Below are 25,046 nucleotides of genomic sequence, written 5' to 3'. Positions count from 1 at the left end.
ACCGGCCGCTCTTTTGCGATGCTAGAATAAACAAGTTGTTCTGTTAGCAGTCGACTCATGCTTTGCTCGGATCTTCGGATGCTTCCAGTTGTGCCCCAGGCCGCCAGGCCAACGCTACTCTTGGGGCTTGCAACCCATTTGCATTAACGGGTGTCAGCACTGAGAATCCAACAACTCGTGCCAGCGGTGCGATTACAACAACTGTCTGCCAGCGGTGAGATCGCGACAACGGAGGCCAGCAGCGAAGATATGCAGTTGACTGTATGCTGAGCAGCACAACGACCATCCGGGAGCAGTGCAACGAGCCCTGTGTGATGACTGGTTGCCTGCAGCGGAACGACTGCGCTGAATTCTTGGCTGCGAGGTTTGGTGAGTGCGGGACTTTCTTCTTCTGAGTTTTGCCAGGCTTTTGTTAGTGTCAGAAACAGAGCTGGTAATTGTGGTTGTCGTTGCTGCTGGGTTAGTTTGCGGCAAGACAATAGTAGGCAGTAGAGAAAGCAGCATTCAGAGCAGCCATGGATTTGAAGTCGTTGCGCAAACCGAAAATGCTGGAGCTTGCAAGAGAGTTGGGTCTGGATATCTCGGACAAACTCAGAAAACCAGAACTGCTAAGGGCTATTCTTGAGTTAGAAGCTGAGGATGACGAGCTGTCGGAATGCCTTGAGACCACTGAGGAGAGGGAGACGGCAAAAACACAGGAGCGCGAACTTAAAGAGCAAAAAGAGAAACAGGAGCGCGAACGAAAAGAACAGAAAGAGCAAGATGAGCGCGAACGAAAAGAACAAAAAGAGAAAGAAAAAGAAGAGCGCGACCACGCTTTGGAAATGAAGCGTTTCGAGGTAGAGATGGAACGCGCTCGTAATGGAAGTCAGGCACACGGTGCAAGAGAACGAGTATTGTTCAAAATGACTGACCTGATGCAGCCGTTTAAGCTTGGAGAGGACATTGGTTTGTTCCTGGTTAACTTTGAGCGAACGTGCGAGAAGCAGGGGTTCTCTCGGGAAACGTGCCCACAGCGCTTGCTCACTTTGTTACCCGGCGAGGCGGCCGACGTAGTCGCTCGCTTGAAGAGAGAGGAGCCAGAGGATTTCGACCAAGTGAAATCGAGTCTGCTAAAAAAGTACAGGCTGTCAGCGGAGGCGTTCCGTCGGAAGTTTCGGGAAAATGAGAAAGGCAGAAGTGAGTCATATACAGAGTTTGCCTACAGGCTTATGTCAAACATGCAGGAGTGGCTCAAAGAAGAGAAAGCGTTTGGTGACCACGAGAAAGTTCTGCGGTGTTTCGGGCTGGAACAGTTTTATAGTCGGTTACCTGAGAACGTGCGGTACTGGGTCTTGGATAGGCCGGACGTTAGTACGGTTGCTAAAGCCGCTGAGCTAGCCGAGGAGTTTGTGACGCGTCGGGCTCGCGGAGCTAAGGACGGTCAAAAGGGTGAATTTGGCTCCAAGTTTGAGAGGCCGAAGTTCACACCCATGAGAGCAAGGGGGGACACACGTAGTGCGGATGCGAGTGAAAGCAGTCCGACCAAACGTAAGGAGACGGCGGCAGCCGAAGCCGAACGCAGAAAGCGGTTCGAGACGAGGCAAGCGCGCGTGTGTTATACGTGCCAGAAGCCGGGTCACTTTTCGGCGCAGTGTCCGGAAACAAAAACAAAAGTCGTGTTTTTGTCATTATGCAGCACTGACGAGAACATGAAGCTTCTCGAGCCTTACATGCGAGACCTCCTCGTGAACGGGAAAGAGTGCCGAGTGCTTCGCGATTCCGCAGCTACGATGGATGTAGTTCACCCCTCCTACGTAGAACCCGATATGTTCACGGGCGAGTGCGCATGGATCAAGCAAGCCGTGGAAGCTCACAGCGTGTGTCTGCCCGTAGCAAAAGTGCTTATTGAAGGACCTTTCGGAGCGCTTGAGACGGAGGCCGCAGTGTCATCTATGCTGCCCCCCCCCCCAGTACCCGTACCTATTTTCGAACAGGTCCGATCACCTCCTGCGCGAGAAGGGGCTTTTGTTTGGTGAGGCTAGCGTTCAGGCCTTAACCAGATCGAAGGTTCGGGAGCTCGCTCCAAAGGCGGTAGTTGCGGGGCCGACGTTGTCGAACAATGAGAAAGGGTCAGAGGCGCAGCAAGCTGATATTCAGAGCACGCCCGAACTGAATAAAATTGAGCCTGTAGCGTTGAAGGCACCAGATACTGGAGAGGAAATGCCCGACACGGGAAAGTTAGAAGAGCTATCTGCAGATTTGCTCATCGCGCCTACGTCAGACGGACTTAATAGGTTACTAAAAGTCAGCCGGTCGGCTTTGATAGCCGAGCAAAAAAAGGGATGGCAGCCTAGAAAACATACGCTGCATTGTCAAGGAAGGTATCGCCAAGAAAAATGCTCGCTTTGTGGAAAGAGGTGGGGTCCTGTACCGGAAGTATCTAGACCGCAGGGGAGTGGAGTTCGATCAGCTGATCGTTCCTCAGTGCTACCGTCAGGATCTGTTGCGCTTGTCGCATGGGGGTTCGTGGTCCGGACACCTAGGAGTTAAGAAAACTAAGGACCGTCTCTTGCAAGAGTACTATTGGCCAGGGTGTTTTCGGGACGCAGACCACTTTGTGAGGACATGTGACACCTGTCAGCGGGTGGGCAAACCAGGGGACAAATCGAGGGCGCCGTTGAAGTTGGTACCTATCATTACGGAGCCTTTTAGACGGCTCGTTATTGATACAGTGGGACCTCTGCCGGTAACAGCCACGGGGTACAGACACATTTTGACTGTGATCTGCCCAGCGAGAAAGTTCCCTGAAGCAGTGCCGCTTAAAGAACTCAGCTCAGTTGAGATAGTCAATGCACTACTGTCCATATTTGCGCGAGTTGGTTTTCCTGCGGAAATCCAATCAGATCAGGGCACAGTGTTTACTAGCGCTTTGACGACAACTTTTCTCGAAAGGTGCGGGGTAAAGCTGTTACACAGCTCAGTGTACCACCCACAGTCGAATTCCGTTGAGAAGCTCCACTCCGTCATGAAGCGCGTGTTTAGAGCTTTGTGGTTTGAACGACAAACTGACTGGGAGCTGTGTCTGCCTGGGGTGATGTTTGCATTAAGGACCACGCCGCTTGCGGCTACGGGGTTTTCGCCAGCTGAGCTGGTGTACGGTCGCTCGCTGCGATCACCGCTTCGCATGCTTCGAGACGGATCACTGCCCTCTCCAATGGCTGCAGACCATCTCTTCCACAAATGGCCGCCTCCTGCGCTGGAGCCTCGCTTTGCAACAATATTCCTTTGAGGTGCGTTACAAAAAGGGGAGTCTCAACGGTAACGCCGATGGCTTAAGTCGAAGCCCCTAACGTGGGAATCAGCCTCGGAGCTGTTTGTTACTGATGTTTTTCTTCCTGAGGCAGGATTTTTAACATATTGCTTTTTTTTAGTGTTTCAAAGTGATGACGTTCTTTCTAGTGCAATTTTCCAATTTGTGGACGCGTTCTGAGTGCTGCTAGACTACTGTAAGGAACTAGGCAGTGGTATAAAAGGGGAAAGAGCCTGGCAGGGCTTAGTGAGGGTTGTGCCGTGCTTGCTGACTGAGCGGTTGAGTTTCGGCGTAGTTCTAACGCTTGCCGGGAACGAGAACAAAAATGTCAACTCTCCCGAAGTCACTCTGCAGTGTCCTGTGTGAACCTGAACGAGAGAACGAGGCCTTCTCTGTGCGCTGCGCTCAAGAAACGCCGAAGGACGCCCGACTTCGGTTATGAGCATCATCGAGCGACATCCCTCCGGACAGCGGATGCAGTCCCCTGACCATCGGGATCTCCTTCCCCCGGCGCGGCGGTCTGTTACGTTTCGCCTACGACGCGCGGTATAGCCGGCGCGGATGCAGCGGACGCCGGGGCTTCGTTCAAAGCGGCGGACATTTTGGCCCGTTCGGCGCCGCCGCTACGCCTCCCCGCCAAGCGCGTCCAGGCATGTTCCAATGCCACGTGTCTTGAAGTGTGCGTGTGTGTGTGTGCGCATGTTGGTGCCCACGCTTGTCAAAGCGCGGCAGCCGGGGAGAGGAGCACCCCCAACTGTGAAGCGAGGAGGTCTGACCGTCGCCGGCCCGGCGGAGGCGTCACCTACTCGTCTCAACGTGCCCGAGCGGCGCATCACGTGCGCCTCTGACGAGGCGTTCCTTCTTCCCCTCGACTCCGAGAGTATAAGAGCAGCTGCCCCCGGACGCCGAAAGAGGCTCCGATTTCTTCTGTTGAGTAGCGTGCTCTCCCGTCTCTCCACTTCGGTCGACCTGACCGGCCGCTCTTTTGGGATGCTAGAATAAACAAGTTGTTCTGTTAGCAGTCGACTCATGCTTTGCTCGGACCTTCGGATGCTTCCAGTTGTGCCCCAGGCCGCCAGGCCAACGCTACCCTTGGGGCTTGCAACCCATTTGCAACAACGGGTGTCAGCGCTGAGATTCCAACAACTCGTGCCAGCGGTGCGATTACAACACTGCTCAGACTAGAGCAGTCTGTACTAAGACAACTAAAAAAGTAATGCAAAATAATGGATTTTTTTTCTTGCGGTAATGTTGCTAAGACCTTTTACTGCATAAGCGAAACAAGCAAAGTGGCACAGTCGCCAGCTTTAATGAGCATGGTAGCGAACGATCTAACCAGGGCGCGCCAAGCGGCGGACGCCTATACTTTCACTTTCGAGCAAGCATCCTTATTCACTTGGTTACGCACGTTCCGGTCGATGGGCAGCGTCACTTCTTGCTGAGCTCTGATTTCGATTAAACTTACTCTAACGTAAAAAAAAAAAAGAAACTACTTTGTGATTTTACAGGAAAGGAAACTTGAGGCCCTCGTGTATATTACGAAGGCTTCCGCATGTCTCTTTTTCTCTCTTTTACTGCGAAAATTGAGCTGACTGTGCTTTATCGCGATAACGGAAGAAAACGTACGTCATAATGTAATCAGAAATGTTTGAGTGAAATAGTTTTGTAGTATTGCCAGATTCGATATTTCATTCAAAGAAAAATGTAGTGCCTAGATAAAAATTGTCCTCCTCTCACTGCCGAAAGATTTCGTCAAAATTCTTTGCTCGATGTCAGCGTTCTTGTGCCCGTGTATCCTAGTAAAAAGAAAGAATTCGAAGGAAAACATCGGTGTTTTGGTCGAGGTTTCTTCCTAAGCACCCTGACACGCCCCGACACGGCGCTCGCACAGCGAGTCCAAACTCGTCACGCCTCTCTTGTCTCGGCTGTCATTGTCGTGCGGCTTAATTGTGGAGCTAAATACTCGCGATCACTTCTCGCTTTCGCCGAACAACGTTTTTTCACTCGCGTCAAAGTCGACCTCGTTATCGCTTACTTGACAGTATGCATGGGCCGTCGTATTCCAACACGCTATGGCTTGTGTAGTTCATGGTAAAACCTCTAAATAACGAAGGGAGTAACGTTCTACTGATATTGGAAAAGTACGTCTTTGATGCTTGTTTAGTGCGTCTGCACGTGCGTTGTCGTTCTTCTTCAGCTTGTGTCTCGCTTAAAAGAAAAGTTTTGTCACCCACCCGACGGCAGCCAAAGCTGCAAATGAGGCCCACGCGGGTTTCGCAAAAAATGTAGTTTCGCAGGTGAAGAAAAATTCATATTTGTCCGGGTGATCGAACCCGGGACCGATGCTTTTTCGGAGCGGTCGCTCTAGCATAGCGTTGCCCAAACCGCAGCTCGTGACCCTTCAAGGGGTCGTGGAGAGTGAAACTATGTGCGCATTGTTCTGATTGCCGGTACAGAGGCGGATTTTTCAGTATTGGGGCCCATACTCTTGCAATGCTGTTTTATTTGAGTAATATATATACATATGCATAGCGCTGGTAAACGCTCTTAGGGTTAGCTATAGTATAGACAGACATGATACCCCAGAAAGCGGACAGGAAACGGCGCCGAGGTATAGCTCAATTTCGCACCTGCAGCCAGTTATTCTTTCATCTACTTTCATTTCCACTTATTTATCATTTATGTAATTCAATTAGTAACTACAAATAGTGGCCTCTATGCTGTCCCTCGTGTCATTCTTTGTTGTCTTGTTATGATTTGACTACTATATCATACATAATAAGCGTGACTTGTAAGTGTGATTATTGGGCAGAGGTACCATTTATTCTGGCCACAGGATGGACGGCGAAACGGCGGTCTAAAGCTTCGGTCGCCACAAAGAGAACGAACACGGCCGCTCAACCGCAGCTAATCCTGTGTCACCGAAAGTGTAAAAAAATAAAGTTAAATTATGAGGATCTACGTTCCAAAACCACGATCTGATTATGAGGCACGCTGTAGTGGGGCACTCCGGAAATTTAGACCGCTTGGAGTTCTTTGGTGGTGATAAACTTTATTGAAAGGGGGAAGGGTAAAGGGGCACGTGGCTGAGGGTTTGGGCTCAAGTAAGGCCTTGGGCCTGCTTGGCCTTCTCCGCCCAGTCCACCAGTTCAAGCTGTCGGTAGACGTCCCCGGAACTGAGCCAGGCTGTCCAGTCAGTCTCGCTGCTGACGAGGGGATGAGAAAACGGGAGCGAGGTGCATTCCCACATTATGTGTGTGAGTGTTCCTGTTTCTGAACAGAGCCTACATTGGTCGCTTTCCTTGCCCCCTGTGATTTTGTTAATATACTTTGGGTGTGGGTATGTGTTTGTCTGAAGTCGCCGAAACGCGACCGCTTGCGTTTTATCGAGTTGCTTGGCCGGTGGCGGGAGCGCGCGAAGCCTCAAGCGATACCTATGGGCTATTTCATGATAAGTCTAGCAGGGTTCCTCGCGTCTCTCCTCCTCATTCACGCCGTCCGCATCCGCGGACGAAGCTCGGAGCGCGAGATCTCGAGCCAAACTGTGAGCCGACGCGTTGCCGGGTACAGCCGCGTGAGCGGGGGTCCACACGATGGTTTTCAAGCGGCTTAGGGGGCGTCGTGTGAGGACATGGTACGCCTGTCTGGAAATTCTACCGCGGACGAAATTGCCGATGGCCTGCTTGCTGTCGCTGATGACGGTATTCGCTTCCGCATGCATGGCCATGGCAATCGCGGTTTCCTCCGCTTCCACCACTCGGCCAGCCGTGATTGTTGTATGTTCTATCAATCCTCCGTTGTGATCCGCTACCACCGCGGTCATGAGGTCGCCGCGAGGGTGTCTGGCTGCGTCTGTGTAGACCACTCCATCTTGCGAGCCGTAGCGTCGCCAAATGGCTTCACTACGGGCCTGCCGAAGGCCCTGATGGAACTCGGGGTCCATGTTGCGGGGTAGAGGTGGGGCATGCCCCCTGACCTTTCGCGGAATCGTCATGTACTCCGTAACCTCGGGGACAGCCTCGAGACATAGCTCCCGGAGGACTGTGCGGCCAGCCGGGGCTAGCGAGAGACGACGGACTCTGGCTGTGTGGTGAGCGTCTAAGAGCTTTAACGTGGACCTAAATTTAAGTACACAGGTGTTTTCGCATTTTGACCCCATCCCCATCGAAATGCGGCCATCGTGGCCAGGATTCGATCCCGCGAACTCGTGCTTAGCAGCCCTACGCCATAGCCGCTAAGCAGCCACTGCGGGTACCGAAACTGTGTAATTGGGTGTTCAGCACAGATGGTTTTCTCAAGAAAGCAATACTCCCTTCTTACTAAAGTAAATGATTAAATTAATCCTTGTTGATAACACTAAGAGGCATTTTTCATAGTTCTCTCTGTTGTGGTTACTGACCCTTAGATAAATTAAAATGTAAACATATCTTCGTCAATGAAAAAAGACATTTTCAGAATGCGTCTAATTTATAAAGCATATTTCTTCAACTACGAAGCTTTATTTCCTGAGAAATCCCCGCGTGCTTCCTACGTAGCTTCGGCTGCGACCAAATTTTCCTCTTCATTATTGCGCAGAATTGATTTGCAAAATCTTTTACCTGCCGCGCTCCTCCTTCTCATATCTTAATTACTTATTTCCAGTCTGTTTGGCTCGTTTGAAATAAAGCGATGCATTTAGTGTTGCAATAATGACTGTGACGACCGATTAATTCAGCTTAATGGCATTACTTGGGGACGAAAAAAAAAAAAGACACATGAGAGAAAAGAGAGTAAACGTTGAAGCACGTTTGGTTTTGCGTTTTTCTTTGGTAAACACAGCTGACAGTCGGCGATCAATGCACGGCTTCGACATATGCTCGACCCTCTGTGCCGCCGTGTTCCCTTTGCAAGCGAACGTGCCTGCCAAACCATTTACGCCAACCTGGCAACGGCCTTCATTTGCATCCTATACAGCACGAAATGAATAATTGAGCGACATCTCGTCTGGTCGGGAAGCAGATTCGCGTGAGAAACAGAATAAAAAGAACACCGACCAAAATGGTGTTGACTATCTGATTAGGCTGTATCATTCATTATGTAATTTATTTACTGATGTGTATATACTAATTGTTTTGAGTGCTTTATCAAGGCACATTTATGTTAAAGCCCGTATTCCCTTTTTGCTCTCCATTGGTAAAACATTGTGAAACTTGTAACCTTGTGGTGTTATGGCCGTTGCTCTGTTCTTGTTGATAACTTTGCACAGCATACCATTTTCGCATTTACGCATTTTCAATGTACACGTGTCAGCGGTGTTTATTATATGTTTCTCGTATGTTTATCGTCGCCCTCCTCCATTGTTCAGCGGGAAATAAAGATTCCTTCCTTCGAAGGCGGTAACGGTTCTCTGATCAGTGGGTGTCAGTGAACAAGACACGTGTGAAACGAAAGTCTTCAGCGCAAACAAGACGACGACAGGAGGACAGACGTGAAACAGGACTATAGCGCTTACCTACAATTGAATCTTCCTTGCGGAAGCCGAAATGTCTAACCCCTTTGACAACACCATTTTGGTCGGCGTTCTCTTTATTGTGTTTCTCATATGACTCGCCTATTGCGGACAGCGTGCTATTTTGAGCGTCGACAAGCACGCAGGTGTGCGCTCGTGTATTTGCGCATTATGCGCGTACACCACGCTCGTCGTAAGAACAGTCACCGGCTTCGCTCGGCAAGTGCGTAGAAGCAGCAGCAGCAGCAGGGGGGCCCGTGGCCATCGCGCGCACTCATTGCGGCGAAATCGACGCGAGAACACTGATGTGACTGCGGGTTTATTCATTTTCGGTTCATTTATTCTTACGCCCCTGATTTAACTGGGATTGTTGATTCGCGTTCGCGAAAAAAGCTATTCGATTGGCAGGGGATAGCACCGCGGACCTTGCTGGCCGGTCTCTCTCTCTCTCTTTTCCGTACTTTAGGTGGTGTCAGTGTGTATAGTAACAAGCACGTAGTTGTTTCGGAAAGAGAGAGAGATAGAGAAAGTACATTTATTGTTTCCAGTGAAGGCAGAATGACGAGCGCTACGTTAGCAAGAAGAGTCAAAATCAATCGGGAAGTTGGACGTAGACAATTTGTTCGGAAATTTGAGCCGCAAAGATAAAATATATTCGTTTTCGACAACTAAATGTTATTGAACCAAGCAATCGCCATTACGCTATCCACTTAGGATTGGCTGGCGGTCGCATCTTATGTTCTTTGTGCTGCTTTGTCCGCAGTCGTATGTTTGTACTGACCTAATTATTTTCTCTCATTTTCGAAACCTTAGACTTGTTTTTTCTTATTTAATGTTTCGTTTGGTTACGCTATCTTTCCACGTCCCTTCCCCATTTTTATGTGATAAATAAGAAGCATTGCGGCGCACTGACGGCTTCCAGGGACCAGGGTCCATATTCAAGAAAGGTTGTTCTGAAGATAAAATACCAGTCTACCCTAATGCTCAACATATCATTACGGAAGGCGGATAGCACTTACGAGTGAAAAACTTTGCGAATTTGAGCAGAGTAACTAGTTTGGCATGTTGGTTGAACATAGTGGACCATAGTGGAACATAGTGGAAGTCAGCGCCCTGTCAGTGTACTTTGTGTGCCTCCTTTGTCTCCGTCCGTCCCCGCGCTCTAGCCTTCCACTTTGTGAATTCAGCTGCAGATTTTTTTAATGTTATGTCACCGTCACTACAACGTGACAATATGCGCTAAATATTCTGCGGTGGAAATATCTTTTCTGGAGAGAGAATAAGATTGCTTAAACATTGTTTACGTGTTGGTGACGATAATTGCTGGCACTGGGTGCGACTATATGATACCTTGATAGACTGCGTGACAGCGACCACGCAGATGTGGTCTTACGCTGTTCATTCTTCCCTTTCTGTCCTTTTCCCCGCCTTTCGTACATCGATCTTTTCCCCATGCCCAGTACCAGTAGCCAAACGGAGATTTGCTCTGGTTATCCTTCCCGTCCTTCCTTTAGTTTTATCTCTCTCTCTCTCTCTCTCTCTGTGTGTGTGTCTGTGTGTGTGTGTGAGTGTGAGTGTGAGTGTGTGTGTGTGTGTGTGTGTGTGTGTGTGTGTGTGTGTGTGTGTGTGTGTGTGTGTGTGTGTGTGTGTGTGTGTGTGTGTGTGTGTGTGTGTGTAATCGCTTTTCGTGACGTTCTTCAACTGGGTGAAACTCATCTGTAATTCCGTCACGCGAGCAACAGTAAAAGCTTCCCGCATAGCTTTCCACATTCCTCGCGGGACGTTCACATTCCAGTAAGTATCGCCATCCACATCGGCGACAAAATTGTCTCGGCGAAATAAGACAGACCAAGTCAATGCGAAAAAATAAACGAAAAAAAATAAGCAGGACGTTACGCAACCCGTAACCGAGGCACGGATACGCCGAGAGCTATATGACGCGGTCCGAATTCGCTTGTTCTTTTTCGTATGATTTGTGCTTTCCTTTCAGCTGGAAAGCGTTTTCTCCCACGCTCACAAAATGGCTTGCTCCGTGTGAAAGCCTATACGCTTTATAGCAGATAGTCAGAACTGCTTCCAAGAGTTGAAGTCGCAGCTTTACTTAGAAGGGCTTTTTGCGCCGTGTAGGCGTGTCAAGCTGTTCGGTCTTTTATTTTTCAGCAGTATACGAAGGGCATTAATACAAGATGGCACTGTCGCGAAAAAAAAAATGAAGACAATAGGGCCGGGCACGGTGCCCTGTGGCCTGTGCCCCATTCCTTGCGAAGATATTGCCGCGATGTAATTGAAACTCTCAATTCTCTTTACGTTTAGTAAACTTTTTTTTTTGGTTGCTAGGACTGCGAACGAAAGTAACGTACCCCATGTCTGCAATGTACTCCGGATGCAAGATGTGCAAGAGACTCACTTCCCAGGGGGTAAACTGTCTATGTCTCTAGCCATTTTATCGCCTACCTGGGTCACTGGTCTAATGGGTTGCGGTGCTGAGGGAACAGGGTTCGAAACCAGCCCTCTTGGCTCACTGAGTATGTGACAATGTTTACATGTGTACCGCTCTTCAAAGAACTACGCCGACATGGGTCACTGTGTATGCGGGACTAGGTCGGTACCGCTATTCAATAAAACTCTTGGACACGCACTTGGAGTCCAGGGTATGTGCCACTCAACCTGTGCTGATCTTCAATGGACCTCTTTGATGCAAACTCGGGTTGTTAAGTATCTGCTAGTATGTGTGTGCCACTCTTCAATGAAAGTCTTTGACGCCGACTTCGGTAAATGGCATGCGCCATTGGGAATGTGCCGTTCTACAATTGCGAAAAAGATAAGATCCAAAGGTCCAAGGGTCACAACGATTTCTCAAGCACAGCAACCCGGCGTTTTACCAGGCTGCGTCGCAAGTGCACTGGGTAAGTGCCGCCGTTCAACAAACGCCTTTCACGCCAACGCTTTAGCGAGCTGCGCCATTAATGCACTGGATATGTGCAGTTCTTCAATGAACCTCTCGTGTACTTGGGTCACTGACCCAAGTTTACTGAGTGCCACGTGGATGTGCGGCAAACGAGGGATCAATTCTCTGCGTTCGCAGGCACCGGCGCGCTACTCTTCTAGTCTCGGAGGCCACGCGCGGACTTCTCGGCAGTGTCACAAGATGACGTAGCGCGCCGAGAAACAAGCGCGAGAGATGAGCTCGGTTGCCTCATGACGCGTTTCTCGGTGCTCGCACGAACCGGCGCACCAAGCATTTCGGAGGTCACGTGCAGACTTCGCGGCAGCGACGCTAGATGGCGCTGAGTGCTCTTACGGAAGCGCGCAAGAGGAGCCCCGCTTCGGCACACGCTTCATACATAACTCGTTTCGACGGTGGCAATACGTCGTGTCGCTGTATTGATTCAATGCTAAACGTATTTCCGTCGACAGTCATCGCGAGATGGGTCCTGCCGAATTTCTTTTATTATCTTTTTTCTAGCTCGTTTTTCTGCGCTCTCATTCCATTACTGCCGATCATTGTTTACGTGTGAGACATGTCCTTTCATCTTCCTGATTATTATTATTATTATTTCTTTTGATCTGAGAACATGTAAACAACTGAAAGAGAGGAAAATGAAAGCAATGAGTATACGCTGGCAAACTGCCACCGGTAGGGGCATCACGCCCGCCTGCGCTTCACAGAGGAGGGGACAGAAACAGAAATGGAAGACACGAGGAACGGAAGGAAAAACAAGATGACTTATCCCAAAGAATAAAGCAAAACAGCGACAAAAATAGGAGACGGCCTGTCACTGCAGGTCGCGCTTCTAAAGAAAAAAAAAAGATACAAGTAATCTGCTATCGGCAATCAATTGCAATCGCCCACTCGCCTGTGTACGCAGTCGCCGTAGCTGGCTGCAAGAGACACGACAACCCGCGAACGTCTGGACCTTTCGGACGAGTCTCGCCGTATAGAATGCTGAGAATGCGTGGTGATTGCACGCTCCTTTCTTTTATAGCAGGCCTTATCTCGGCACCGGGGAGCTCAAGACTTGCGCGGAGAAGAATACACATGGCGGAAGCTTTGCGCATAGTTCGTGTGCAAGGGTCCACGCTCTCGTCAAACATCCAGTACAGGAAAACAAAGCGGCCACCTCGATGTCGTCCTCACGATCACCGCGCGGATGGCACCAGACTATCATGTGTTCAGAACTGAGCCGCTGCATATGCCTCGTGTCTCGACGAGAAGGAAGCCCGTTAACAGAATAAACCATAAACTCATTCTGGTTTTTGCGAAATCTTTCTGGTTGTTTTATTTGATTTTACTGTTTATCGGAAACATTGTGTGTATATCTTTCTGACACGTACGTGGCACACGCAATTGTGCTTTGTCTGTGCGTGAGCCATATACAATGCATCGTATATATTGTAAAGGAGCGGCGCAGATAATCGGGCGTCCGCCAGAACGCCTGTTTACTTCTGCCTCCTCTTCTTGTCCTTGTTCCCTAGTGAAATGGCGCAGCCCACTCTGGGGGATTGTCCATGAATCGGGCGGTGATAAAACTGTTATTATATTTTTGTTGAATAAATTAGGGTGAAATAAGTATCTTGCAAATGGGATGTAAAGTCTCTATTGTTACAGATATGAATAATCAATTATCTAAGTAATACATAAAAATAAATTTGTGAGCATAATAAGTGTTAAGAAAAAGCCTAGCATGCAATTCTTTTTGTCTCACGCAGAAAGATGCATATGGCTTCACAAACATTCCTCTGTAACCCAGTACGGTAGCCCCAAAGGAAAGAGCTACAGGAAGAGTCAAATTCAAGCAAGCTTTTGGAAGCGTTCTTCTAAAAATCCTTTCCATTGAATGATGAAACGGCGGCATGTCAAAAAAGAACTGCTCCAGGGATTCACTCTCATTGCATAAAGGGCACAAAGGCGATATAGTCAGGCCAGACCTGCGGAGGTATAAGTTCAATGGGGAGACTCGGCACCGTATAGTCTTGTAATCGTTACTTCAATTTTTCTTGTGGATCGCCATTTGTCGGTCCAAAGACAATTGAGATGCGGGTTGACAGCGATTACTGCGCGAAGTTATTTGCAGTAGTATATTTTCTGAATAGCGCCACAGTGATGAAAGCTGACGTAGGTAAAGTGGGGATTATAGGGCCATCGTGGGATGCTACTGCGAGTGCATCTGCATATCCGTTTAAGGTTAGACCTCTGTGGCCTGGCACCCACACTAAACGAGCGACACCTAAGTGTCTTGTGAGAAGAGAATGAAAAGTTCCTAGTTAATCTGACAATTTGGGTGGGGTTAGTAAAGTTGTGGTTTGTTGGGTTAGTGGTGAAGAACTGACGGGCAATCAGTTAAGATCACGGCTGATGACAGAAATTATGGTGATTTGCGCAAAGCTAAGACAATTGCCAATATTTCTGCCTGAAAGAGTCGCGAAGTCATGTGGCCGAATCGAAAAAGACAAATTTAGATGCGGTGATACAATGCCCACACCTGCCTTTTCTTCACAGACGGAAGCATCAATTGCTATATCGACCTTTGTATCCAGGTGTGCAAGGTGGCCTTCCATAATACTATTCAGATATTGATAGGGCAAATGTTTAGCATTGTTCTGAAAAATTTCATCAAATTTGATTTTAGCAACTGGAACCGAGGAATTTAGTAAGACCACCTCGTATAGGTGAACGTTTAATGGGTCCGATAGTTTTTGTACTAAAATAACTTCAAGGCAACGTGAGCGATATGCCATTGATAGTTAAAAATGAAGCCGATTGATTAATAAAAACATATTGTAAGCTCCTCTTTTGTGATGCATATATGCTTAGAAAAGTTTGTACTGTTAGGATATGAAACTGCATGAGAAGAGAAGGCAGGCGTTCTTCTTGATATAAGATATCGTTAGTAACAAATTTAGGAAGCCCAAGACATAGACGTAATGCCTCTCGTTCTAATAGAATCAGAGGCCGAATATTCTATGCAGGTCCGCCAGAAAACAAAACGCAGCCAAACTCTATCATCGGGCGAACTACATGCAATAGATCATAATGAGAACATGCCGATGCCATCCTGATCGATTGCTGCTGAGCCTACGCAGCATTCCTAATGTGCGCGCTCCCTTTGAGGTAATCTGCTCTGCATGCGGACTCTACTTAAGCTTTTCGGTGTACATTACACCCAAATATTTAAGTGAATTCACCTAAGGGATCCTGTCTTGCCGATAAAGAACCGAAATTTGCACAAGAACGCTTTGAGGGAAAACTAGGACGGCGCTTTTTCTGATATTAAGATAGAGGTTAATACCATCGAGCCACATTTCTAGGCGTTTAATATAAGACTGTAGGGTTTAGTACAAAGCACGTTAGTCTACTAGCACAGAAAAAAAAATGCGATGTCGTCGGCGTATAAGTACACATGCACATCCTGTTGCAATTGTACAGTACTCGGTAAAACATTAAACAGCAATGGCGATAGGACTGATCCCTGTGGTAGACCTCTTGACTGTTGATAAGTTAATGAAGACAATCCGCTCAGAGAGCAGCAAAGTTCGCTGCCGTTTAAAAATTCATATACCCACGCGACAAAATATTTTGGCAGACCAACATCCTGAAGCGCATTTATTAGGCTTACACGTTCTACGCTGTAATACGCCTTAGTGACATCCAAAGCGACCAAGGCTGCATATCTTTTCTGACATCGAGCTAGTTGAATACGACTTTCTAGGTCGACGTGGGCGCACCAAATCGAGCACTCACGTCTGAAGCCAATTTGACATGGCTCAAAATTATGTTCTCTGTCACCCCAATTATCTATGCAGTCGTGTAAGATTCTTTCTACGAGTTTTACTAGATTATATGTAAGAGATTTCGCCATAATGTTATCTAATACACAACCGGCACCTTGCTTCTTTAATAATGAGATTACTTTTGCTAGTCTCCTTTCCGGAGGAATCCATGTGCACGAATATTTAATAGAATTTATTTGCATGCAACGCAATGCGTTTGGCGATATCTTAAATAAAGTTCTTCTTGCCGTAGTAATGTCATCGGGGCCTGGCGCTGAATTAAGCAGCTGGCTTAGTACATTTTTCAGCTCCGAAATCGTAACTTCTTCGAAGTCTTCACCATGATTAGGCGGCGTAGCGTGATAGGGCAAAATCGACTTAAAGCGACATTCTAGACCTTTAGCAATACCTTCCAGTAATTTGGCCAATTCACAGGGCGTTGGAACCGCAGAGTCGACGTTTAATTGTGCCGTAAAGACCTTCTTACTTCTCAGAAATCGAAAAAGTGCTTTTCTGCTCGTAGCCTTTGAAAGAAAGTCGAAGTGCTTACACTCAAAGTTGTCTTTCCAATTCGCAACTGTTCTTTCGAATGTTGCTGCCGCTAACTTAGTCTCTCCAATTGCTAGGACGCTGGTTATGAAGTAGCTCTTGCTATACGCTGCTCTTCTTATCCTGTAATCGCCTGAGCACTCTGCGTCCCACCACGGGTTAGATGACCCGCTTTCAGTGGAGTGCACGGCGAATTGAGACTTTTTATGGAATCTTCTAATACAGAAAATTAATTTATACCCTTTTTTTCTTCATTATCCCATTGCTGATTAGACAAAGCCATGTGTAAGACCTTTCTGAATTGGCTGAAATTAACAAAAGTATTTGAATGCATAGTAAGTCGAGTCAATGGGCATACGAGCTCAAAAAGAATAGGAAGATGGCCACTGCTTGTGCCCTAGATAGCTAAGCCGGCACCACGAGAGGGTCGGTCTAAACGAAATGGACGGCAATTTCTTAGAAGGAATGCCTTTTCTGCTGGCAACCAGGTTTCTCGCAATGCAATGATATCAGGTGAGTGTTGGCTACAGAGGTAATGTAAGTCAATAGCAGCGGAATAGGTGGAACGGCAACTCCACTGTAATACTTTTAGCGTACCTATGTTGCGTACCTAAGACCGGCAGCAGAAACTGCCTTGCCTAGGATGCTATCCTTCAAAAAATCTTTTTTCTTTAGAAATATTCTCCTTCTGGCACTTTTTTCGTCTTCATGTTATGTGTCATTGTAGATCTCTGCGCGACAGGAGATGCTCGGCGTTGAGGAGCACGGGAGTCAAGCTCCACGTGTGCGTTTCTTGCGAGCCAGAACCGCCTGTTCACTTCTGCGTCCTCTTCTCTCTGCCCGCCGTCCGAGCGCGCGAGCCCCCCAAGTGCGTCTTTCTCTTCAAGACACTGACGCGGGCAGAGAGAAGAGGAGCCGGAAGTGAACAGGCGTCTCTGGCGGACGGCCGACTGTCCGCCAGAGACATATATATATATATATATATATATATATATATATATATATATATATATATATATATATATATATATATTGCTTGTTGCAACTATCGTTAGGCCGACGTATTTGTATAGCGGCCAGGTCCTCTCAAGCTGTTTGTCAGCTTTTTTTTTCTGGTCTCCCGCAACGTTATTGCAAATAAACTCAATTCAGTTCAATTCGGAAATGAAACGTTAACTTTACCAATAGCTCTAACGTACGTGCGACCACACTGTCAAAACGAGCCACCGCACAATGCATTACCATTTACTCAGATCACCGCATAACCATCTCGGACACAAGTCGCAGAGAAATCGATAGACCAATTAATTCACTTGGAAGAAATTGGAAACGCATGTTGCCAGTCATCGTGTCGCCGGCTTCTACGTTGACGTGTCTCTGAGCACTGTATGTACCGCAAATACTCACGCTTTAGTGAAAGTACACATTAGTACTTCGTGAAACGAGGATTCGTTTGTTGGCGAAATTCCCTGGTTGTTATTGCGAAGCTGTGTGTCATTCTGAAAAATTTTAGTAAATGGCCACACGACGTATCGTCGTATTCCTTGAACAGTATGTCACTATCTGACAATCATTTCGCAGCTATAGCAACAGCCCTGCCAAAAGTTAATTAGCGTATTTTAGCACACTGTGCTTCGTTTTTGCCAATTAGTCCACGCACACTGCCGCTGGTATTTTTGACAAAAATGACCTTATTATTACCAGTGTTTCAATATATTTAGAACTCCGCCGCCTTTACTCAGACGCGCTGCTTGTCCATGATTGCGTATAGCTGCCGCAGTGGATCAGTGTGTAAATTACAGTTAATTACAGTGTCGCTAGTTCGATCGCGATGAATGCAAAAGTGTTTACATAAGTACGTACACATTTTCCGCGCCTTAGGGAATGCCAAATAACCAAAATTAATCTCCCGTGTGATGCTGCGCCACTCAAAGTCTACTGCAGGTATACTTACAGCTCAAGCAGCGCGCAGAGGCAACACAACGTGAAAACAGCGGTAGACGACACTGCGTAACTATTTAACTGTTTAACTTCTTCTCTGACATACTTACGCGGAATCAGGAACCATTCTATAATCCACTTCACTTTGCGGGCACAGGTTTTTTCGAAGAAACGAATTAAGCTTATCCAGGATTATAGAAAAGCAGACATCAATGCTATAAACCGGGAATTACAGGAATTTGTGGACTATTACTTCTCTGGCTTCGAGCAGCGATCAGTTGAAGACGACTGGCTGCTCTACAAGACCCAGCTGTTGTCTCTGGTTAACCAGTTTATGCCACAAAGAAAAGTTTCGTCAAATTCCCGCTCGCCATCGTTCAATAATTCTTTAAAACGATTGCGCAACAAAAAGAAGCGGGTATTCCGGCGCGCAAAGCCGTCACGCACGACTGATCGTCGGACGCCCTACATCAACGTAAATCGAGAGCGCTGCACTGCATTGTTAAACGGCAAGAACGCACTTTTCGATACACTTCCATCGCTATGTTACCCTTCAATCCTCGCAAGTTTTGGAGCATAATCAATGGCACAAAATATACGCATGTTCAGTTAATTCAGTCCGGCACACCGGTGGCATCAAATAAGTTCTGCGCAGTGCTAAACCATAAATTAGCTACATATTTTCAGAAAGGTGTCCCCACTGTATTTCTGCGATTTCCAAGCTTTTCTTTCCTAGCAATTTGGACGCCTTCGCGATCAATCCTGTTGGCGTTGAGAGACTCATTAATAATCTGAAGGTGGCGTCATCTGCAGGTCCTGATTGCATTTCATCAAAAATGCTAAAGCGTACGAAAATATATTCATCGCTGATTCTATCGAAACTTTTTCAACAGTCATTACAAATGCAGGCGCTACCCTCGGACTGCAAGGTATGGGGAAGGTGGTCGCCGTGCATAAGTCAGATGATGTAGTACATTCTCGCGATAATTTCCGTCCTATTTAACTAACATGCATTTCTGTCAAAATATTAGAGCAAATAATATATTCGCACATTATAAGTTTCCTTGCGTCCAGCAGGTATTTCAGTAATTCCCAACACGGTTTCCGCAAAACGTTTTCGTGCGAAACGCTGTTGCTATCTTTCACTAACGACCTGTTCACTAATGCCGACCTGGGATATGCAACACATTCTATATTAATTGATTTCGCAAAGGCTTCTTGTTCGGTTTCGCATGATTTACTTATCTTCAAACTTAGCTTATTATAGATCTCAATGTCTTAGCATGGATAAAAGAATTTCTGTCTAACCGCACCCAGTATGTGACAGCGCACAACTTCTCTTCTGTCTCTACCGCAGTAAGATCTGGCGTTCCGAAAGAGTCAGTTCTCGGTCATTTGCTCTTTTTAATTTGCATTAACCACCTTCCTTCCTGAGATTTAACTTCAACTATCCGGCTCTTCGCAGATGACTGTGTAATCTATCAAAAAATTGCTAACAATACAGATTTCCTTAACTTCAGTGTGAACTCGTCAGTGTTTTTGATTGGTGCATTAATTGGCTTATGGCACTTAACCCAAATAAATGTAAAAGTACGCGTATCTCTACACATTCTTCTACTCAAAGTATGCCTACTTACTTCCTTAACAATGCTGCTTTACCCCCCGCTTACTGTTATACACATATCGGCATTCACACCACGTCTAATCTGCCCTGGGACATTCATATTGAATATGTGACTGGCAGCGCGAACCGCATGCTTGGCTATTTGCGTCGAAATTTTTCCGCTATACCATCCCCAGTTAAGCTGATGCTTTGCAGAACACTCGCCCGCTCAAGATTAGAGCTACACATGCGCCATGTGGGACCCCAGTGAACCATCTCTCCTCCTTGTCCTCGAAGCGGTTCAGAATCGCGCCGCGCGTGTCATCCTGTCGCCCGTCATTATAGTGTCAGGTCCCCGAAGAGAACTTGCTGGACCTTCCGCCGCAAGTGCTCCCGCCTGACTCTTTTTCGTGCCACTACGACCAAGTACTGCGAGTCGCTCTTTTTCCACCACCTTTCTACGTTTCAGCTAGCTAGAACCGATCGCCTTTTCAATGTAAGCTTGCCGTCGTGTCGCACTAACTTATGTCATGCTTCTTTCGTCCCAAGAACAACCACCAATGGAGGAGGGAACCACGTTCGCTCCTCCATTGCTGCCATTGCAGATACAGAACGATTCAAGATCGCCTTGGAAAATGCCTTGTAACGTTTTTTTTTTGTTCTTTCACTGCACACGTTTGTGTCTATACCACTCCTTTCTGTAGTGTCTTCGGGCCCTGAAAAAATTCACAATAAATTAATATTCAATGCTATCCACGCTATCCAATGCTATAATTGATATCCAGGCTAACCAATGCTCGTCTAATTTATCACCCGTTAACTCCGGCGTGCCACAAAGCACAGTTCTGGGGCCACTACTCTTCTTAATATACATTAATGACTTACCGATAAATTGTTCTTCCAAAATTCGTTTATTTGCTGATGATTGTGTAATCTATCGTCATATTACTAACGACGCTCATTCTCGTGCTCTCCAGTCCGACCTTAACGTCATTGAAACTTGGTGTAATAATTGGCTAATGTCCCTAAACGTCAAAAAAAACTTCGGTACTTACTTTCCATCGTCGCCAATCATATATTTCAGCTAATTACGTTATCGCCGGTTCGGAAATAAGTTCTGTGACTTCTTATAAGTACTTAGGTATTAACTTGTCCAATAACCTCGGTTGGTCTTCATACATTTGCAGCATTAGCAATGATGCCAATCGTGTACTATGCTACCTGCGCCGTAATCAACATCTTGTTCCCCCGTCAGTAAAACTACTCGCATACTTAACACACGTTCGACCCAAACTGGAATACGCATGCTCAATGTGGGACCCACACGAATCTAACCTGGCAACAGCACTGGAATCCATACAGAATGGTGATGCAAGGTTCATTCATTCTGACTACTCTTACCACACTAGCGTTACTAAGCTTAAGTCATCTGTGGACCTTCTAACCCTCGAGCGCCGCCGCAAAACAGCAAGACTGTGCCTCTTTTACAAATTTTATCCCTCGCTGCTTCACCAGACCGACACCACGCCTGCGCATGGCACTTCATCCCGTCATAGCCATTCAACGGCTGTTTATCCCCCTCCAGCTCGCACCACCGCTCATCTTAACCCTTTCTTCGTTCAAACAGCGAAAGACTGGAATCATCTACCTGCTGAAGCGCTGCCCCACTCCAGTCTTTCATCGTTCAAGGCTTTCATTGAAAATATGATGTAAATATGCCCAACCCTCATGTAAAACCCCAAATGGGGTATTTGAGGTACTAATAAATAAATAAGAAATAATGAATAAATAAGTAAATAAATAAATAAATAACGACAGCAGTAATGGCCGCTGAAGCTGCTAATGGGTCGGTGCCGATCATACGCTTCGCGACAGCGCACTTTGTCCACGATCACACGATATTTATCTTTCTACTAGAATTCAACAAGACAACTCCGGGGTAAAGTAAGGCTGTCTCCCAAAAACAAACTGCACGTGTATGAAAAAAAAAAAGCATTCGTCAATTTAAGTTTCTCGTCACCTTCTGGGAGAGACAGAGAAAGAGAGAGAGGCAAATGAACTTTTGGAGTTTAACCAGAGGATGTGCAATGCTTTAACCAGAAGTCACGTAATGCGTAGGTTGGATTATAGGTGGACAATAAGGGTTACAGAATGGGCGCCAAGAGAAGGGAAGCGCAGTCGAAGACGGCAGAAGACTAGGTGGGGCGATGAAATGAGAAAATGTGTGGGCGCTAGTTGGAATTGGTTGGCGCAGGATAGGTGTAATTGGAGATCGCAGGGAGAGGCCTTCGTCCTGCAGTGGACATAAAATAGGCTGATTATTATTATTATTATTATTATTATTATTATTATTATTATTATTATTATTATTATTATACCCGGTGGGCTACCGCAACTAGGAAAGGGGGAAAAGGGATACGATAGATGAGAGAGTATGAAGAGAAGAATGATAGATGTACAGCTGTTGTCCGCCCTCGAGAAACCTGTCTCGTACAACTGGGTGTTTGCTTTTCTTTCTCCTGATTGATTGTTTTTGCCCTTCTTTTTAAACGTTGTTCGAAAGCTTGCCATGGAGCATAATGTTCTACATGTATGCAGTGAGGCTGGTGTGATATCTGTAATTTAAGTAGTGTCTTGTGGCGTATGTTATCTTGCAACATGGGGCACTGCAGAGAAATATGCCGTGCAGAAAAATACCGGAACGTTCCGGTTGTGATGGCACCACGTTGAATGGCGGGCACTTGCTCTACGCTTGTCTTCCCGCACGCTGACCTCGCTTCATCTTGGGCGGTTCAGTTGAAACGCAAGCTCAACGGCCGTCGCGCTGTCCACTAACATAAAGCTATTCAATGTCTGGAGAATCTGTACCCAGTGCAACAACATGTGTTGCGAGGTTTAGCGGGATTATGTTTCGCAACCTTCTTATACATGAAGCAAACAAAGAAAAGAAAAAGAAGAGCTAATATCGCAGCCCACGTGGCAGGGTGCGATGAGCGGGATTTTCTTTCATCGCGGACGTCTCGCTGCCCTTCGCACTTCGCCTGGCGGATCCTCCACCACGCGCATCGTTTGCCTGTTCGACGCGTGCGCGTTCGCTGCGGCTGATCGTCGCGCGTGTGGATGCGCGAGTACAGCGGGCGAGCGTCGCGGGCGAAAGCTGCCGCGCACCGATTACGAGGCTCGTCAGCGCAAGGCCGGCATGCGGCTGGCGGCCGCTGGGACTGCGCGCGTACGGCGCCGAGAAAGCGAAGAGGAAGGGCGAGGTTGCTAGCCAGAAAAGGTTATTATTATTATTATTATTATTATTATTATTATTATTATTATTATTATTATTATTATTATTATTATTATTATTTACTGGTATCCCGTTCCAAGCGGGGTGGTGACAAACAGTCACCTAACCTGCTTGAGCTAATCAATATTTCTATAGATAATTAGCAGTCTAGTATTTTGTCTATGTCTCCTCAATCATTTATCTGTTCCTTAAAACATCTACATCTACCTTGTATAGTTGCTTATGCCTGCAACGGATCCAGTCCTATCAATTTCTTTCCTGCCTCTTCGCCGCCACTATTCTAAACGTATCTTGGCTATCTCGACTGCTTGCCGGCTAAGGCTTCCCTCGGCTATAAACCCCGGCGCTTCTGGAAGTTGGACGTCTCCTTCATAACCCAACCAAACCAAATCGAATAAACCCATCAGAAATACTTGACCGATAAACTAGAATATATTCAGAATAGGGCTGCGTGTTTTATTTCACGTTGTTATGACTATAACAAAAGCATAACTCAAATTAAACTCTACCTCTCACTACAACCCTTTCATGATCGTCGTGATGTAGCCCTGCTATGATTATTTCATGAACACGTCCATAATACAGCGCCATCAGTTCTGCCTCTTGAAACTCCTCATTGCAGCTCACACCGGTTGTACTATGAGTTCAACTTCATGCGCATCTAAGGAAAGGCTAATTCATTTGACTACTCCGCTCTTCCAAGAGCCATTCGCCTTTAGAACAATCTTCCTAACGCCATCGCTTATGAGAGTGACCAAGAAAATTTTCGGCGTCTCCTAACAACGCATTTTCCGCTTTACATATAACCTAACTTGTTATTTTTTCTTGCCTTTCCCGCTTCGTCCGTCCACGTCCTGTCCTTCCTTAGTATCGTGTTTGTAAAACTGAGCGCAATATAACCATGACCGTTATTAATGTGTTACTATCCCTTAAATACTGTTTTGTTATAGCCAAATATGTCCCGCTCGCTCTGCAGTTCTCTCATTATATTTTACTTTGCCAAAGTTTCTTGTTCAGTGACCTCTCGCGTTCAAAAGCATTCGGTTTGTCCATTGTACAATTTTAACACCACACTACTGTATGTTTGCGCATTTCTTACACTGAAATATTTGTATATGTATTCACACATGTATTCTAACTATTGTATATTGTAATCTTTAACTGCACTCTGCCCCCTTACACAATGCCTCTAGGGGCCTGTAAAGTATATTTAGCTAAATAAGTAGATAAATAAGTAAACAAATAAATAAATAAATAAATTCAGAAATATCTCCATTTATTGCCAAGAAATGAATTTTGGAACTCAGACGTCGACTATCCTCCACGGCTGCTTACACTTCCAAAGATGAATTTTCAGCAGACGGGATATGTATAAAAAGAGGCGTGTTCGTTCAAGCTGCGCAATAATTAGCACTTTACCAGATATATATGCGGTATTCAGAATACAGACACGTCTATGCGGATGGCTCCCGTGCAGCAACCTCTCCAGCTTCAGCATTCATTATACCGCACCTCAATAAACAAGAATCATTTAAGTTATCTCGTGCGACTTCGTCAATAACGGCTGAACTGTTCGCAATTCTATGTGCGATGAAATTTATATAACTTCACTAAGAGATGCGAAAAAATGGGTAATTTTCATCGATTCACAAGCGGCTCTAGCATCACTCTGCAGCGCGAAAGGAAAAACAATCAGTTATAGTATAATATACGTAACACTTAAAGACCTCACAAAGGCAAGCCAAGCGAAACAATGAAATAGCATTCCAGTGGATACCAGGACACTGAAACATTCCTGGCAAAACAGCCGCCGATGAAGCAGCACGACAAGCACGCCGCAAAGATGATGTGGTTCCGCTCCCAATATCAAAGAATGGATTAAGGTGCATTATAAGGGCAACGTCTTTCAAAATGTGTAGATATAGTTGGTTTAACCAGAATTCTAAGAGCTCGGATTTTTATCATATCGATCCGTTTATTGAATTCAAAATTCCATTGTCATTAGACAGAAATATGGAAGCCCTTATTAATCGATTAAGGCTAGGCACCGACTACACAAAACATTTCTTACATAAAATTGGCCGTGCAGAACCCCCACGAATGTGAT

At 46.5% G+C, this 25,046-nt stretch overlaps 2 protein-coding genes across 8 annotated transcripts in view; one reads left to right on the top strand and one right to left on the bottom strand.

The window, feature by feature from the left end:
- The window catches only part of LOC142575189 (solute carrier family 35 member G1-like), a 175,263-nt gene that overhangs the window by 19,295 nt on the left and 130,922 nt on the right, over positions 1-25,046 (top strand). The window lies entirely within an intron of this gene.
- The window catches only part of LOC142575190 (uncharacterized), a 112,531-nt gene that overhangs the window by 74,822 nt on the left and 12,663 nt on the right, over positions 1-25,046 (bottom strand). The window contains exon 1 of one of the 3 annotated variants that reach the window (XM_075684311.1): positions 12,638-13,010. The exons of 1 other annotated variant lie outside the window; for it this stretch is intronic. In XM_075684311.1, the coding sequence (XP_075540426.1) occupies positions 12,638-12,875 (238 nt within the window). In that variant the 5' untranslated portion in view covers positions 12,876-13,010. Of the gene's footprint in view, positions 1-12,637; positions 13,011-25,046 lie in introns of those variants that run through there. One more of the 3 variants, XM_075684313.1, reaches the window with a different exon arrangement.

This window comes from Dermacentor variabilis, chromosome 3 (assembly GCF_050947875.1).
Source record: "Dermacentor variabilis isolate Ectoservices chromosome 3, ASM5094787v1, whole genome shotgun sequence".
In the NCBI taxonomy this organism is placed as follows: Eukaryota; Metazoa; Arthropoda; class Arachnida; order Ixodida; family Ixodidae; genus Dermacentor; species Dermacentor variabilis.
This window is presented reverse-complemented; position numbering and strand designations above follow the sequence as displayed.